This window comes from Phascolarctos cinereus, unplaced genomic scaffold (assembly GCF_003287225.1).
Source record: "Phascolarctos cinereus isolate Bilbo 61053 unplaced genomic scaffold, phaCin_HiC Scaffold_5;HRSCAF=322, whole genome shotgun sequence".
Lineage (NCBI taxonomy): Eukaryota > Metazoa > Chordata > Mammalia > Diprotodontia > Phascolarctidae > Phascolarctos > Phascolarctos cinereus.
This window is the reverse complement of record NW_027555958.1, coordinates 356,926,974-356,943,060: the sequence shown is the minus strand read 5'-3', so window position 1 is coordinate 356,943,060 and position 16,087 is coordinate 356,926,974. Positions and strand designations below refer to the sequence as shown.

Below are 16,087 nucleotides of genomic sequence, written 5' to 3'. Positions count from 1 at the left end.
AGGGAAAAGTGATCACTGGGGCTGATGCTTTGTGTGGTAAGAAGGGAATAGGCATGAGACACTGAGAAAGGTGATAGGACTTGGCTGAATATGGGTGGGGGGAGAGGTGAGACAGTGAAGAGTCAAGGATGATGCCGAGGTCAAGAACCTAGGGAACTAGAAGGATGGCCTTCTAACAGAAATGTGCCTTTAGGAGGAAGAGGAGTCAAGATTGGGGGTTAGGAGGGTTAATAAGTTCTGTTTAAAAATATTGAGTTTAGGGGCAGCTTGGTGGTACAGTGGATAGAGCACTGGCCTTGGAGTCAGGAGGACCTGAGTTCAGATACGGCCTCAGACACATAACACTTACTAGACTCTGGGCAATATGTGTGTGTGTGTGTGTGTGTGTGTATAATATGTATGTGCATATACATATATATACATATATATACATACATATATATATATATATATATATATATATATATATATATATATATATATGTAAAGAGAGAGAGAGAGAGAGAGAGATATGTTTATGAAACACAAAGGGGAGAAGTTCAGCAGGCAGCTGGTAATCCTGAATTAGTGCTCAGGAGTGAGATGAGGGCTGGATATCTCATCTTGGAGAAGGGAAACATCAAGAAAGATAATACATGGGTAATACGATCAAAGTGAGAAATGCATAAAGTATGGTGGACTTCTAGAGCATTTGAGTAGACTCTCTGTAGTGAATTTGGGGGAGGGCATAGACAAGAGTCACATATGATAGGCTGAGATAGATTTAGAACAGCATCATGGGAAGGACTATTCACGCTGATGACATTACAGATCCATGTGAGTGTTTGAGGAATCAGTAATAATAAAAATTAGCTTGTGTGGCTTGCTGTACCTTCAGCTATATGACTATTTATAATAATATATATATAATATAATAATAATTTACGTTCTAAAAGTGTTTTCCTCATAAGACCCAGAAAGGCTAAATAACTTTCCCATTCAGCTAGTAGGGAGGGGGCAGAGCTAGGACTCAAACATAGGTCTTCTGACTCCAGAATTTATGATTATTTCTTGATGCCAAACTATATGGGAAGTAAGAGGATACCCTAGGGAGGGTAGAGGAAGGGTGGAGGATGTTGGAGTATAAAGATCAGCAGAACTAGAGTCAAGGGAGATCTGAGCTTGGATCCTCTCTCTGACACTTACCAGCTATAGGACAACAGGCAAGTCATTTAACTTCTCAGTTCCCTCATCTATAAAAATTAATGATATTAATACCTGTAGTATTAACAGACTTGTACTGTTAATGTTATGTGTCTGACTTTTTGTGACCCCATTTGGCGTTTTCTTGGCAAAGATACTAGAGTGGTCTGCCATTTCCTTCTCCAGCTCATCTTACAGATGAAGAAACTGAGGCAAAAAGGGTTAAGTAACTTGCCCAGGGTCACACAGCTAGAAAGTGTGTGAGATTTGAACTCAGGAAGATGAGTCTTCCTGACTCCTGGTACGGCAGACTATCCAGTATCCCATCTAGTTGCCCTGTAGTGTTAATACCTATAGTATTAGCAGGTAGAACCTGTAGTATCTATCCCTCAGGTCTGTTGTAAAAATAAAATGAGAAATGTTTTATAAGCCTTAAAGGCTTATCAATGCTAGCTACCATAATTAATCAAAATAAATCTCTCATAAGTTGAACTACGGAATCCAAGCAAGGGCAGGACCTTTCCAGGATACTTTCATACTCCAGGAAGACAGATATTTTAGCAAACATCACTGTGAGACCCTTGTGTAGTCTACTTTGAGCAGCCTCACTAAACATGCTTTGCTGGAAACTGATGTGAACAGTCACTGCACAGCACTTATTCCATTGCTCTCTGCCTCTCCACGCTGAAGTGGTATCAAGAGAATGAGAGTTTTGTCAAGCAGCCAGCATAACTCACAAAGTAAAGACTGTCTCCTCTTTTCTCTTAGGAGGGCTTGTTTGCTGGGCTAACAGACACATTTCTTTTCTTTACAGGAGAGATGCTGTCTTTTCTACACTGGAAGAAAAAATGAATCCCTTACTGCAACATGGCTAATAAATTATAACTTTGATTTCCTGACTGGAAAAAGCTGAGAACCCCAAAAAACCTCCAAGGTAGCAACAGACAGATCATTTAAGACAGCAGCTGTTTCCAACTTCATCCTGCACCTCAAAGTCCCATAGAAATAACGCTTAACCAACAGATAACAATACTAGTCAAACATGATCATCCACATAAAAATGCACAAGGCACTCCCCTAACAGGGAGACCTGATCCCCAGGGATTCTTGCTAAGCATAGTATCTGAATCTCTAATCACCTCCCCATCCTGCTTTGCTGAGGGCAAAAGACTATCCATTTGCAACACACTGTACCCAACACCACCAAGCCTGAGGGTCTCTAGAGTATTATATAACTATTTGATTCAAATTTGTATGTCTCTGCCCACTGACTAATTTCAATTAAAGCGGCTATACAGATAAATATTCTTGGCACTTGAAGTCAACAGTAACCCCTCATACTCTCACAGTGATACACTTGACATGGGACAGAGGAATAAAAGGCACATACCTTTTCCCAACAGTATTCCAGATGTGAAAGCTTTTTCCAGTGCCAGGATCTTATTTTCCTTCCAATTCTTTTTTGCTAGATAGTAGCTGAAGTGAAATGTTGGCCACCAGTCCTTTCTAGAACTCCACCCCTCCTGAACCCAGTCTAGGTGCTTTCTAAAGGAGAAAAATTGGGAGAGAGAGTGTAGGGCCAGAAAACAGACTAACTTTAGTAAAGCATTTGAAAAACAGAAAGGAAAACATTTTTAAATTAGCACCATATATGAGGGAGAACATTATGGAAATAAATCATTTTATTAACTCTCCATCTAACTTCCTTATTTTTCATTCATCCACTCAGGAAAAATTTTACTCAGCAACCTCATGTCATGAGTATATATGCTAGCAAGATCTACCATCTTAATCAGCAATCTAATTTTTATTATTTTATTTTATTCTCCTTTTTGTAAATAGCATTTTTTTCCAATTACATGTAAAGATAGTTTTCAACATTCGTTTTTATAAGATTTTGAGTTGCAAATTTTTCTCCCTCCCTTTCTTCCCTCCTCCTTCCCCAAGATGACAAGCAATCTGATATAGGTCATACAACTGCAATCATGGAAACATAATTCCATATGAGTCATGTTATAAAAAAAGAAACAGAACAAAAGGGAAAAACCACCAGAAAAAGCGAAGATAATATGCTTTGATCTGCATTCAGATCCCAGGATGTAGACAGCATTTTCCATCATGAGTCTTTTGGAATTGTCTTGGATCACTGTATTGCTGAGAAGAACTAAATCAATCATAGTTGATTATTGCACAGTGTTACTGTTACTATGTACAATGTTCTCCTGATTCTGCTCACTTCACTCAGCAACAATTCACGTAAATCTTTCCAGGTTTTTCTGAAATCCACCTGCTCATCATTTCTTATAGCACAACAGTATTCCATTACATTCATATATCACAACTTGTTCAGCCATTCCGCAATTGATGCGCATTCCCCTAACTTCCAATTCTTTACCACCACAAAAAGAGCTCAGTAATCCCATTTTACAAAAAACACAAGACAAATGGTTTGACTTTTGAAGGTAAGCATCTAACACACCTAGGGTTTATAACATCTTAGTTTTATATACTGCCTCTGCACACCATACTCCACCAAAGAATCAACATTTAGAGATTTGGCTAAATGTACCAAACCAGGTAATTATCTGATCATTAAAGATCAATTCTAGAAAAAAATTAACCTTCTCACAAAAATGTAATAGGTACAGAAAAAAATTCAGATGTTTTCCTTCTTCATATACTGGCATGTAATGAAAGTGAAAAAAAGAAAAAGAAAAAAGGCTAACAAGAAGAAGCCCATTTTTCTGAATATGCCACCAAATATAACATGGCCAGAGGTATCAGGATTGAAGCCACCCTCTAGTGAGATAAGAGTCATGCAGGAAGATTAAAAAAAAGTATACTATTATTACACTATTTACATGAGCTTTTCTCTCTTTCAAACCTATGCCATGGAAGAATTCTTCTGCAGGATTTTAAAAGTTTTGGAAAGATATTACCATTCACATAACAAGTCATTTTCTTACAGCACACGGGCACAGTGTGCTCACTTAGGAGTCCTTATTCACTCAACTCAAACTAGACATTTAAATGCCCAAGGCAGTGTATTGCTAGGATAACACACTCAGTTGGATAGCATAGCAATCTCTATTCACCCCACAAGAATAAACAATAGGCCTTTTAGCTTCAGGCTTTGCACTTCATGAAGCTGAAAAGCCCTGAAGAGATGTTAAAGCACTGGTAGAGAAAGCTAAAGTATAAGAAATGAAAACCTGACATAGCAGGCACTTAGGAAATGTTTACCGAAGTAAGCAGTAACTCGCTGTAACTCTCTCATATTCACCTCCAAACAACCATAAAATAGCACCCCAAAACAAATCCTGGAACATCAGAACCAGCAAAAATATGGGGTGAAGCAATCTTTTAGCCCAAGAAACTTAGAAGGTTGGCAGGAAAGATCTGTCTCACTTGGGTAAAAGGGGAGCAAAGTCCGGGACAGCAAGCCAGCAGAAAGCCCCACCTTAGCAAACCAGCAGGAGATCCTAAGCCCCAGTGTGGTGGAGCAGTCAAACACCAATACCAGGACCCCCATATGCCTCAGCATAGCCAGGGGAATGGACAGAATCCAGGCCCAAGAACCACCATGAGCTTCAGCACAGCCCTGGGCAAACAGGCAGCCAGCCATGTGCTTCAGGATAGTCTCTGGCAAACAGGCAGCCTCTAGTGGCCAAACTACCATGTGTTTCAGGGTAACCTGGGGAAACCCAGAAATACCTCACTGGCCCAGCCTCAGCACACACCAGATACCAACACTAGGACCCCAGCTCAGCACCAGATAAGCTGCCAGACCCCTACAGCTTCCAGCAGCACCAGCCATTCCCTCCCCCACCTCTTCAGTGTAGCACCACACAGAAGGGGCCCCCACGGGCCTCAGGGCAACATCAGTACAGCACCAAGTAAACAGCCAGGGCCTATAGTCATTGGCACAAGAAGCCTAAGACAGTACCCCTTCCACCCTAGGAGGAAAGCTCAAATTTAAAAGAAAGGTAAAAGGCCAAAAAAGATGAGGAAAAAAAAACCAACAAAAAAATCTGACCATAAAAAGTTATTATGGTGACAGGGAAGACCAAGACACAAACTCAGAAGAGGACAAGAATGTCAAAACTCCTATGGGCAAAGACCCAAAAATAAAGGAGAAGTGGTCTCAAACCCAGAAAGAACTCATGGAAGAGCTCAAAAAGGAGCTTAAAAATCATATAAGAGAGGCAGAAGAAAAAATGGGAAAATGAATGAGAATGATGTAAGAGAATTATGAAAAAAGAGTCAACAGCTTGGAAAAAGAAAACAATTGCTTAAAAAGTAGAACTGGCCAAATGGAAAAGGAGATACAAAAATCCACTGAAGAAAACAACTCTTTAAAAAGTATAGTTGGCCAAATGGAAAAGGAAGTACAAAAGCTAAATGAGGCAAACAACTCCTTAAAAGTTAGAACTGGGCAGGTTAGCAAGAAGCTGACGGCTCTATGAGACAACAAGAATCAATCAAAACAAATTGAAAAGAATAAAAAAAATAGAAGAAAATGTAAAATACTTCACTGGAAAAACAATTGACAATGGACATTGGACACTTGGAAAAACAAAAGACAATGTGAGAATCATTGGACAACTTGAAAGCCATAATTGAAAGGGGGACCTAGACAGAATCTTGCAAGAAAGTATCAAGGAAAAGTGCCCTGATACCCTGGAACCAGAGGCAAAAAGAGGCATCAAAAGAATACACTGATCACTTCAGGAAAGGGGACCCAAAATAAAAATTCCAAGGAACATTATAGTCCAGGGGTGGGGAACCTGCATCCTCGAGGCCACATGTAGCCTTCTAGGTCCTTGGGTGAGGCCTTTTTACTGAGTCCAAGTCTTACAAAACAAATACTTTTATTAAGGAGATCTGTTCTGTGAAGTTTGGATTCAGCCAAAGGGCTGCACTTGAAGACCTTAAGGGCCATATGTGGCCTTGAGGCTGCAGGTCCTCATCCCTGTTATAGCCAAATTATAGAACGATCAGGTCAAGGAAAAAGTACTGAAAGCGGCCAGAAAGAAACAATCCAAATATCAGGGAGCCACAATTAGGATTATACATGACTCAGCAGCTGCAATATTAAAGTATCAGAGGTCATGGAACATGATATTCCGGAAGGCAAAGGAGCTAATACTACAACCAAGAATCACCTACCCAGTGAAACTAAGCATAATACTTTAAGGGACAAAATGGTCATTCAATGAAATAGAAGGATTTCAAGCTTTCATAAGGAGACCAGAATTAAACAAAAACTGAGCTCTAATATCAAGACCAAGAGAGCCTAAAAAGGTAAAAAAGGGAAAGGACAACATAAAGGATTCAATGAAGCTGAACTGTTTAAATCCCTATATGGGAAGATGATACTCGTAATTCTTAAAAACTGTGCTCCTAATAGTACAGCTAGAAGGAACATACATAGACAGAGGGTATGGGTATAAGGTGAATTAGAGGGAATGACAGAAAAAAATAATTAAGGGATGAGAAAAAGGAGTACACTGGGTGCAGAAGAAAGGGAAAGGTAGAATGGGATAAATCATTTCACGTGAAGAGGCATGAGAAACCTATTAAAGTGAAGGGAAAGATGGGAGGGTGGGCGATAGGCATCACTTGAACCTTACTCTCAGCAGTATTGGCTCAAACAGGGAATAATATACACAATCAGTTGAATATAGAAATCTATCTTACCCAACAGGAAAGTAGGAGGGGAGAAGGTTAAGAAAAGGGGGGAGGGGGTGGGGACTGACAGAACAGAAGGCAGATGGGAACAGGCGAACAGTAGACAGAAGAAAAACACTGTCGACAAAGGAAAGGATGAAAGGAGAGAGAGGACAAACTGGAGGAAAAATAGGATGGAGGGAAATACACAGTTAGTAATCATAACTGTGAATGTAAATGGGATGAACTCTCCCATAAAACAGAAGTAGGATAGCAGAGTAGATCAAAAGCCAGAATCCTACAATACGTTCTTTATAAGAAATATACTTGAAGCAGAGAGACACACACAGAGGAAAGGTAAGGGCTGGAGCAGAGTCTATTATGCTTCAGCTAAAGTAAGAAAAAAAAAAAGCAGGGGTAGCAATCCTGATCTCAGACAAAGCAAAAGCAAAAATAGACTTAATTAAAAAGAAATAAGGAAGGAAACTACATCTTGCTAAAAGGTACTATAGACCATGACCAAACAAGAGATAGTGAGCATTACAAAATACAAAAGAGATAATTTTGATTATACTAAATTAAAAGGCTTTTGCACAAACAAAGCCAGTGCAACCAGGATTAGAGGGAAAGCAGAAAGCTGGGAAACAACCTTTATAGCAAGTATCTCTGATAAAGGCCTTATTTCTTAACTTTATAGAGAATTGAGTCAAATTCATAAGAATACAAGCCATTTCCCAATTGATAAATGGTCAAACGATATGATAAGGCAGTTTTCAGATGAAATCAAAGCTATCTACAGGCATGAAGAAGTCTTCTAAATCACTTTTGATTAGAGAAATGCAAATTAAAATAAGTGTGAGGTACCACCTCACACCTATTAGATTGGCTTTTGACAAAAAAGGAAAATTATGTCGGAGAGGGTGTGGGAAAATTGGGACACTAAATGCACTGTTGGTCAAGTTGTGAACTGATCTAACCATTCTGGAGAGCAATTTGGAACTATGCTCAAAGGGCAACCAAACTGTGCAATACCACTACTAGCCCAAAGAGATCATAAAAGAGGGAAAAGGACCTACATGTGCAAAAATATTTATAGCAGTCTTATTTGTGGTGGCAAAATTTTGGAGATTGAGGGGATGCCCATCAACTGGGGAATGGCTGAACAAGCTGTGGTAAATGAATGTAATGGAATACTATTGTGCAATAAGAAGTGATGAACAGGCAGACTTCAGAAAAACCTGGAAAGACTGACATGAACTGATGCAAAATGAAATGAGCAGAACCAGGAAAACATTGTACACAGTATCAACAACATTGTGTGATGATCAACTCTGAATGACTCAGCTCTTCTCAGCAACACAGTGATCCAAGACAAGTACAAAGGACTCATGAACGAAAATGCTGTACACATACAGATAAAGAACTGATGGACTATGAATGAAGACTGAAGCATACTTTTTTCACTGACTTTATTCTTTTTCATTTTTTTTCCCTTTTGATCTGTTTCTTCTTCCACAACTGTAACTAATACGGAAATATGTTTTTACATGATAGCACATGTATAACCTATATCAAAATGCCTACCATTTCAGAAAAAAAGGAGGGAAGGGAGGGAAGGAGAGAGAAAAAATTGGACTCAAAATCTTGTAAAAATGAATGCTAAAAATTGTTTTGACATGTAATTAGGGAAAAAACAAAATACTAAAAAAATAAAAAAGAAATGAGAACCTGTTAAAATTGACAAAATACAGATCCTCTTACTCTTTCTGCATCACTGGGCCATTTTGTTTCTGCTGTCTCAGCTATGTAAGATGCTTCATACTTACTCCATCATTATTTGTTTCAGGTACTTTGCGAAGTACCTCCAAGCAGTTATGTTTTCAATGCAACCAGAAAAATCTAGGACTGCAAATAGAACTTCTAGCCCCAGTTTATGGTGTTCTTCTTTCTCTGCAATGGCCATACAAGATCAAGTTAATGTACAGCATTGAACTGAAAGAGGCTCAAAAATTATAGTCATTAGGTTACTGCTGGCTACTAAATATTCCCGTCTGATTCACAGGTTAGAATAATGCATTGTACTAAGCACAGCCTGTCATGTGTGTGCGTGTGGTTAACTGAACTGGTTAGTTTGCTTCTAATAGTGCTGTGAGTTTGATACCTATAAATTCTCATTACTGAAAAACAACTCAAAGCAAAATTTCTACTAATGGTAATACTGAAAGGAGAGCATAATACTGCCAGGATAAAAGAAAATACGGATAATTACATATGGGCAGTGCGGAATTCTCAGCCTAAGTCAAGTGTTCCGACCTCCTCCTCTCTAAACCTTTTTTCCTGAGTTGCCCAGAATTTCATTTCCTTTCTCTATTCATTCTGAAATGGTCAAGAGGCAAGTACAACAGAAGAGGGGACAAAGCTCTTCAATAATGCAATACAGATAACAGATGATGGGCTTTCTTCCTACTCAATTGATGTCTTGAGGTTTGTAGAGGCCCTGGAAACAGTTGTGCTTGGAAATGACTTAATTAATTTATCTCCTTTCATTAAGTGCATCTTTTTAATCACCAAAATGGAGCCTAGCAGTGATTATAATGGATAGGTTATATAAACTGAAAAATAGCTATGCAGCCATTTCCTTCACTAGCCTTTTCTGACCCTGGCAAAAACTTGGCTAGCCTGCAGTTTGTTTACACAAAAGAAAGAAGAGGTTCTGTTCACTGAAATTTTGACTTACTTGACTTCCTAAGTAACATGTGAAATTCTAGCATAATCTTATGAGAAGGCACAATCTGGTGCAAAATCTGAAAAATAGAATGGTGCTTATTGTTACTACCATATTAGCAGGTTATTTCTAAGATTTTATCTCATTTCAAAGAAGAATTTCCCCCCTCTTCTTCAAAAAACACTTTTTCTCTGAAAAATAAACAATTTAAAGTTTTTTACTTCCATCCTATTTTGGCTGCTACAAAATGTGTCCTTTACAATATTGCAAAACTCTGCAGATAATACTGCAGATAATAAACTAGATTTAGATTGACTGGTTTAACTGGTCCAGTTGGCATCCAAAATTAGATTGATATTTTCTCATTTCTTTTTTTTAATCAATACTAACAAAAACAATTGACAGGATTTTTCAAGGCACAAAATTGAATCAGGTTAATTTGTAACAGTTATTGATTATAAGAAGTTATGCAACGTTCACTTAGAATGAAAGTTCCCAGAAAAGAGAGGGTAAGGGCTTGCTTTTGGCGGAAGTTTTTGCGCAGGCACAAAGGGTCCTGCCAGGTCACTTGGTCCCTTAAGCATTTAATAAACAATTTGCTGAGAAATACAAGGTATTGTGAAAGAATGAGCAAAGCCTTTAACATAAGCAGCCTGATTTGGTGGGGAAAAATCCCAAACACAAACAGGAGGTCAAGGGCACAGTGCCTAGCACAAAGTAAAGAGACAACTGGGTGGTGCTACAGGTAGAGGCTACACCTGGAGTCAGAAAGGCCTGAATTCTGCGTGGCTCACTTTTCTCATCTGTAAAATAGGGATAATAATAGCACTTATTTCCCAGGGTTGTTGTGATAATAGAATGAAGTAATATTTGTAAAGCACTTTGAAAAACTTAAATCACTATATAAATGCTATTATTATATTATTAATAAATGCTCATTCATTTGTTCATTCATTCATTCAGACACAGATCCACGTCTTTACTAGCCCTTTGGCAAATCACTTAGAGAAACTGAATCTCATTAAGTTCATTTTTTTAAATGGAGATAAAAATTTCTGCATATTTACTTCACAAGACTGTCATGAGAATTAAATAATGTACATAAAAGTACTTTGAAAACTGTAAACCACCATGTCAATATAGGTAATATTCAAATGTATCTAAACCACACAGCAATAGTATACACTACATATGAAAAAATTAGAATTACAAGTGAAAATACCATTTTTCTCATTTCAACATACTTAATACAAGAAATGTTCATTTAAGTTTTTTCCTTACTAAGTTGTCTTAGTCCCACATTTTCAAGGAACTTTGCAGATCACAACACAAGTCAATTTTGTGTTAGCCTTTTGAAAAATCTGTTAAAGGAAGCACGCCAGATATCATAAAGGGAATTTTTTTTTTTAAGAACCACATCACAATTTGAGCAGTTGCTAAGGAAGTCAGTCACATTAGTTTCATGGATTTGGGATGATAATAATAAACTAAATAATAATTAAAAAATAAATAAAATAAATAAATAATATAGAAATAAACTGAGATTCTAATTCTTTAAAAAATGTAATTTGCTAAGAGATCATTCGTATCCTATAAAAAGTTGATTTCTGGTGCCACCAGGTGGCAGAACAAGAACAGAAAGTAACTAAGTACTAGGCATGGCAATAAAGGGAGACTAAAAAAGGGGAATGAATATGAAGACATCAATTAAATAAAACCGAACTAAAAATTCTGCTAGAAAAAAAAAAAGAAACAGGTCTTTCAGTTACTAGAAATCTCTGGGACCCCTTCTCAATCTAGACTCCACGACATTATTTCTTATTTTTTGAGAGCACCAGAGATAGGCTTTCCACAGTCATTCCCTGTTGGTTTCAAATACAATTTCTCTCCTCCCCGGCCAACGACAGAACAGAATATAGTCTTAGTTTTTCCTCTAACCTCCTGTCCCTGAAAGCAAAGTCCCTATTTCTACAGAGGTTTTCTAAAACAGCAAAGGACTGTTGTCCCTACAATCGTCTGTTTTTATTTATTAGACCCTATGACATGGGAGTTGGATGAAGACTTTGGGACCCCATCTCAGAATAACATTTTTAAATGTGTAAAATATATAGCATTACAAAGGAAACCAATTACATTGAAATACAATTATCAAAATCTTTTTTTAAAAAACAAGCTCATGGACTCTGGGATAAACCCAGCCCTATGGGGAAGACAAAGGTGTCTATAACTGACAATGGTGGGTCCTTGGGTATAGACAAAGATTCAATAAGTTCCTTAAACATTTTATCATAAGAGCAAGCACAGGACCTTTGTGAGGGAGGTCTTGGAAATGGAACGGAGGAGATGGGAAAGGACCTAAGACTCCTGTCTACAGACTATTGCTGGAGCTGTGTTAAAGCTCTGATACAGAGGAGAAAACAACAGATAAGAGCCCCAATGTTTTACTTGATCCTTCCAACAACGTATGTTCCTTGGACAAGAATGGGAAAGGAAAGAAATGGAGGCCACGGCTGGTGCGAAGGTCCACTGAGATACAGGCAAAAGGAAATTAAAAGAGAAATTTTAAGCAGAGAAAACTGGAAAGAAAGGAAAATGTAGCCACTGTCCACACAAATTTCCTTGGTTGTCATTCATATACAGATTGAGCCTATATAAGTAAGGGACCCTCTTGTAATGACTACCATATCAGCTATCATCAGAGATTTCTCTCCCCATACTCTGACTCCTACTCTCAATCAGAGGAATTAGAGTTATAAGTGCTTACTGGGAGGGAGATATGAAAAAAAGTATTTATTTTTCATTTGTATTTTAAGTCTTTAAGTCTTTAAGAATGTCATATTTTGAATAAAATGTGAATACAAGTTTTTATTAATATCTTTTGGCGAAAGGAAAAGAAAATTTCTACTTAAGAATTTTTATCAATATTCAAGATCTAGCTGAAATTTTAAAATGTTATACCTTAAGCACACTAATCAATTTATCTTCTGGTGCCTTTTCCTTCTTCAGAAATTTGTATAAGTAGACGTGAGCATTTGGATTTGATGGAAAGTTGTTATCATAGGCATAGTCAGTGAGCACCTGCCGGGCTCCATCTTGATCTCCATAGAATTCTAGCATCTATAAGGAAATGGAAGTCACCAACACACTAAATCAGAAACATTAAGGACATATCTGTAACAGTAAAGTCAACTAAATTTCTAAAGACCTCATTATTGACTCAGTAAAAGACTACAACATACTATTTGTTTCATTTGGGCATGTTACACACAGAAACAGAATATGATACAGACAGCGAGAAATGCTGCAAGTTTTGCTTTCAATAGACTTTTACTCTGTAAAAGTTTCTTTTGTGGTAGAAGAAATGCTACATTAAAGCCTTAACCACCCACACAACTTCCATTCATTCCATGGACTATGGTGGGAAGGACTATTGACAATAGGTTGGAGCATGAAGCTACTCCCAAAGACACCCAAAATTTCAGTGGGAACCCTTAAGGGGCGGGGGAGAATATTTTTATAGCACCTACTATGTGCTAGGTACTGTGCTAAGCACTTTTTACAAATATCTCATTTTATCCTCACAACAGCCCTGGAGGTTAGGAGCTATTATTATCATCCCCATCTGAAGCAGAGAAAACTGAGGCAAAAAGAGGTTACGTGACCTGCCCAGGGTCACATAACTAGTAAGTGCCTGAGGCTGGATACGAACTGATTGTAAGCCCCACACTGCATTGCCAGCAGCTTCCTTAAGGAGTAAAGAGCTTCAAAGCAATACAATCATGTTCAAAAATGAAAAAGAGGGAACTGCAGGAATCTTCCTTCTTTTTCAGGAGCCCAGCTTTCCACCCAGGTTACTGGCCCACTGTCCACTATGTTCAGTGTAGGTGACTGCTCCACGGCTTTACAAATGCCATTATTAACAGAATCGGTGACATCTGAGTCTGGCATTCAATGAGTAACCTGCCCAGTTTATCACCACCTGCAGGCTTCGCTTCTAGGTACCTCAAGAATACAACCCTCTTGCTCTTGAAAGACTCCATGGTGCCACAGCCCTTCATCAACAACTAAGTGGTGAAAGGTCAGCATCGATCTGTTGAAAATTAACCACAACTGCCTCATGGCATTGACACAATAACTCTCTTATGCGCTGTAATTCATCCTTCTACTGTGATCCTGTTTTCAGATTTTTTTTTTACTGATGCTACACTCTTCAAGGGATTAAAAATCTGCTTTCTTTCAGGTTCTCTTAACTGTAATGAAGAATTGGGATGTGTCCTAGTACAGTGGAAAGCATGCTAGCTTTGGAATCAAAGGACCTGGGTTTCAAATCCTAGCTCAGCTACTTAGTATTTATGTAACCATAGGCAAGTAACTTAACTGGGCCTCAGTTTCCTCATCTGTAAAATGCGGAGTTTAATCTATTATTATTTCTAGATTTCACTCCAGCTCTAAATCTAAGCTCCTTTGAATCAGTATCTACAATGTAACCATTATTTGAGTCTTGACAACCAAGACAAAAAAAGAATCCTACCCATTCAAAATACTTAGTCATAAATAAGTTATCAAATAGTGAAAGTGGGTGCATAATATTCATAGCACATTAGTAAAATAACCAAATTGTACAGATTCAAGAACTCAATGCTATAACAATCTTCTTTCCAGGCTATTAGAGACCACGGAAAGAAAAGTCTTTGAATATAGTTACAACAGGAAAGGAAGAACCAGATAAAACTCTGAGCAATCTGCTTACCTCTACATAACTCTTTACAAAAGGGTCCCATACTCCAGGAATTTTAATGATCTCATGAAGATTTACTGATGCCTGTCGGAAATAGCTGTGCATATCCTGGGTTGCTGCACTGGTAGCAAAACCGTCCATATCTGCCCAAAGATTGAACTTTCAAAGTTATTTAGTCACCCAGAAGCAAGAGCTATCAGAGACGTATCACCACCCCATAAACCAAAAAAAGGGAAACAAGGGCCTACTGTTGACTTGCCAATGGAAGGGGGTAAAAAAAAATCCAGCAGAATAAGTGACATGAATGCAAAAGATGATCTACATGTCCTCTGACTAGGATAGAGTCAACAATTGAATAACTAATTTAACCACCATTTGTCAATCCCTATGCCAGCAGCAAAGGATGACAAAGAGGTAAGACACTGGAGTCTGCAATCCAGCAGTGAATATATGAAAATATATAATTAAAATACAAAACAGACTACAGTGAGGGACTAAGTACAAAAGGTTAGTCCAGGTTTGAGGAAGGAAAAACTATTTTCAGTCGAGGAGGCAGAAGACTAGAAGAGGCTCAGAGAAGAAATGATACTTGAACTAGGTCTCGAAAAACAAGATTTCAGTAGGCAGATATGGGAAGCAGGGGCAAGCAGGAGAAAGGAGAAGACAGGGTGGAGATTCCAGGCATGGGGGGTACTGTGAACAAGCAGGGCCACAGACAGTGAGTAGCCTGTGCTTCTTTGCCGAAGCACAGAACGTACTGTAGAAAGTACAATGAACCACGACTACAAAGACAAGCTGGCATCCTCTAATGAAGGGCTTTAAATGCTGGACTAAGAAGTTTGGATTTTAGCAGGCAATAAGGAACACTTGGAAAGTTATAATGAGTGACATGACCAAAGGTGTGCAGAAAGATTAATTTGTGAGCAGCATGAAGATGGGTGGTATGATGCAGTAACTGGGATTCCATGCAGCCAGATACCCCAGAATCTGGGTGATTCAAGGCCACAGAAACCAGGAACAATTACCAGATGATACTGACATGGCCAAGAGTTCTATCTCTTTGCTAATTATACAAAACTTTCTGACCACCCTTTCTAAGACAGTCATTTGAAGCTAAATAAAATATGAAAAGCTATATACACATTTTGCTAACTTTTGACTAGTCTTTGCTAAAGAACAGAGCTATCAGCTGTCACAGAAAGGCTAGTAGAATCTAGGTAGGGAAGGGGTTAGTATTGAGTACCAAATTCTCCAGCTGTCAAATATTTATTTAATCTTTTATACAGAAAAGGGTAAAAAGAAAGGGAAATACTGACTTGAAATTTGAGCCTAATCATTTACAGGTCACTGAGTGTTTCCTAAGCCTCAAATGCTTTGTGGGCAGAACATTTTACTAGAGTCCCCATTTTTGAAAAATTTATATAGACTAACTGGGGAACTGAATATGCACATATGCAACAACCTAACAAAACAAGGCAACAGCCCAACAACTAATTCACTTCATATTAACTGCATGTGTAGAGGACATGAAATAAGGGAATCAATGTAGGGGTTATGTGATCAATGAGGGAAGGTTATCTGAATGTAAGCCTCTAAATTCAAACATTTATTAAGGGACTACTCTGCTAAGTACTGAGGGAGATAAAACATCTAGAAAGGATATAAGCCCTACCCTTATGGAGCTAAGTCTTTTCGGGAGATACAACACAAATGCAAATAATTAGGGCAGTGAAAACAATTACTCATATTTACATAGTGCTTCAAGAATTACA

At 38.2% G+C, this 16,087-nt stretch overlaps 1 protein-coding gene across 1 annotated transcript in view; it reads right to left on the bottom strand.

The window, feature by feature from the left end:
* TAF1A (TATA-box binding protein associated factor, RNA polymerase I subunit A) overlaps window positions 1–16,087 on the bottom strand; it is a 35,313-nt gene that overhangs the window by 2,072 nt on the left and 17,154 nt on the right. Inside the window, exons 6-10 of the mRNA XM_020982218.2 lie at window positions 14,328–14,458; window positions 12,536–12,694; window positions 9,590–9,656; window positions 8,679–8,802; window positions 2,573–2,727 (exon numbers count right to left, since the gene is read on the bottom strand). Of these exons, the coding sequence (XP_020837877.1) occupies window positions 2,573–2,727; window positions 8,679–8,802; window positions 9,590–9,656; window positions 12,536–12,694; window positions 14,328–14,458 (636 nt within the window). The remainder of the gene's footprint in view (window positions 1–2,572; window positions 2,728–8,678; window positions 8,803–9,589; window positions 9,657–12,535; window positions 12,695–14,327; window positions 14,459–16,087) is intronic.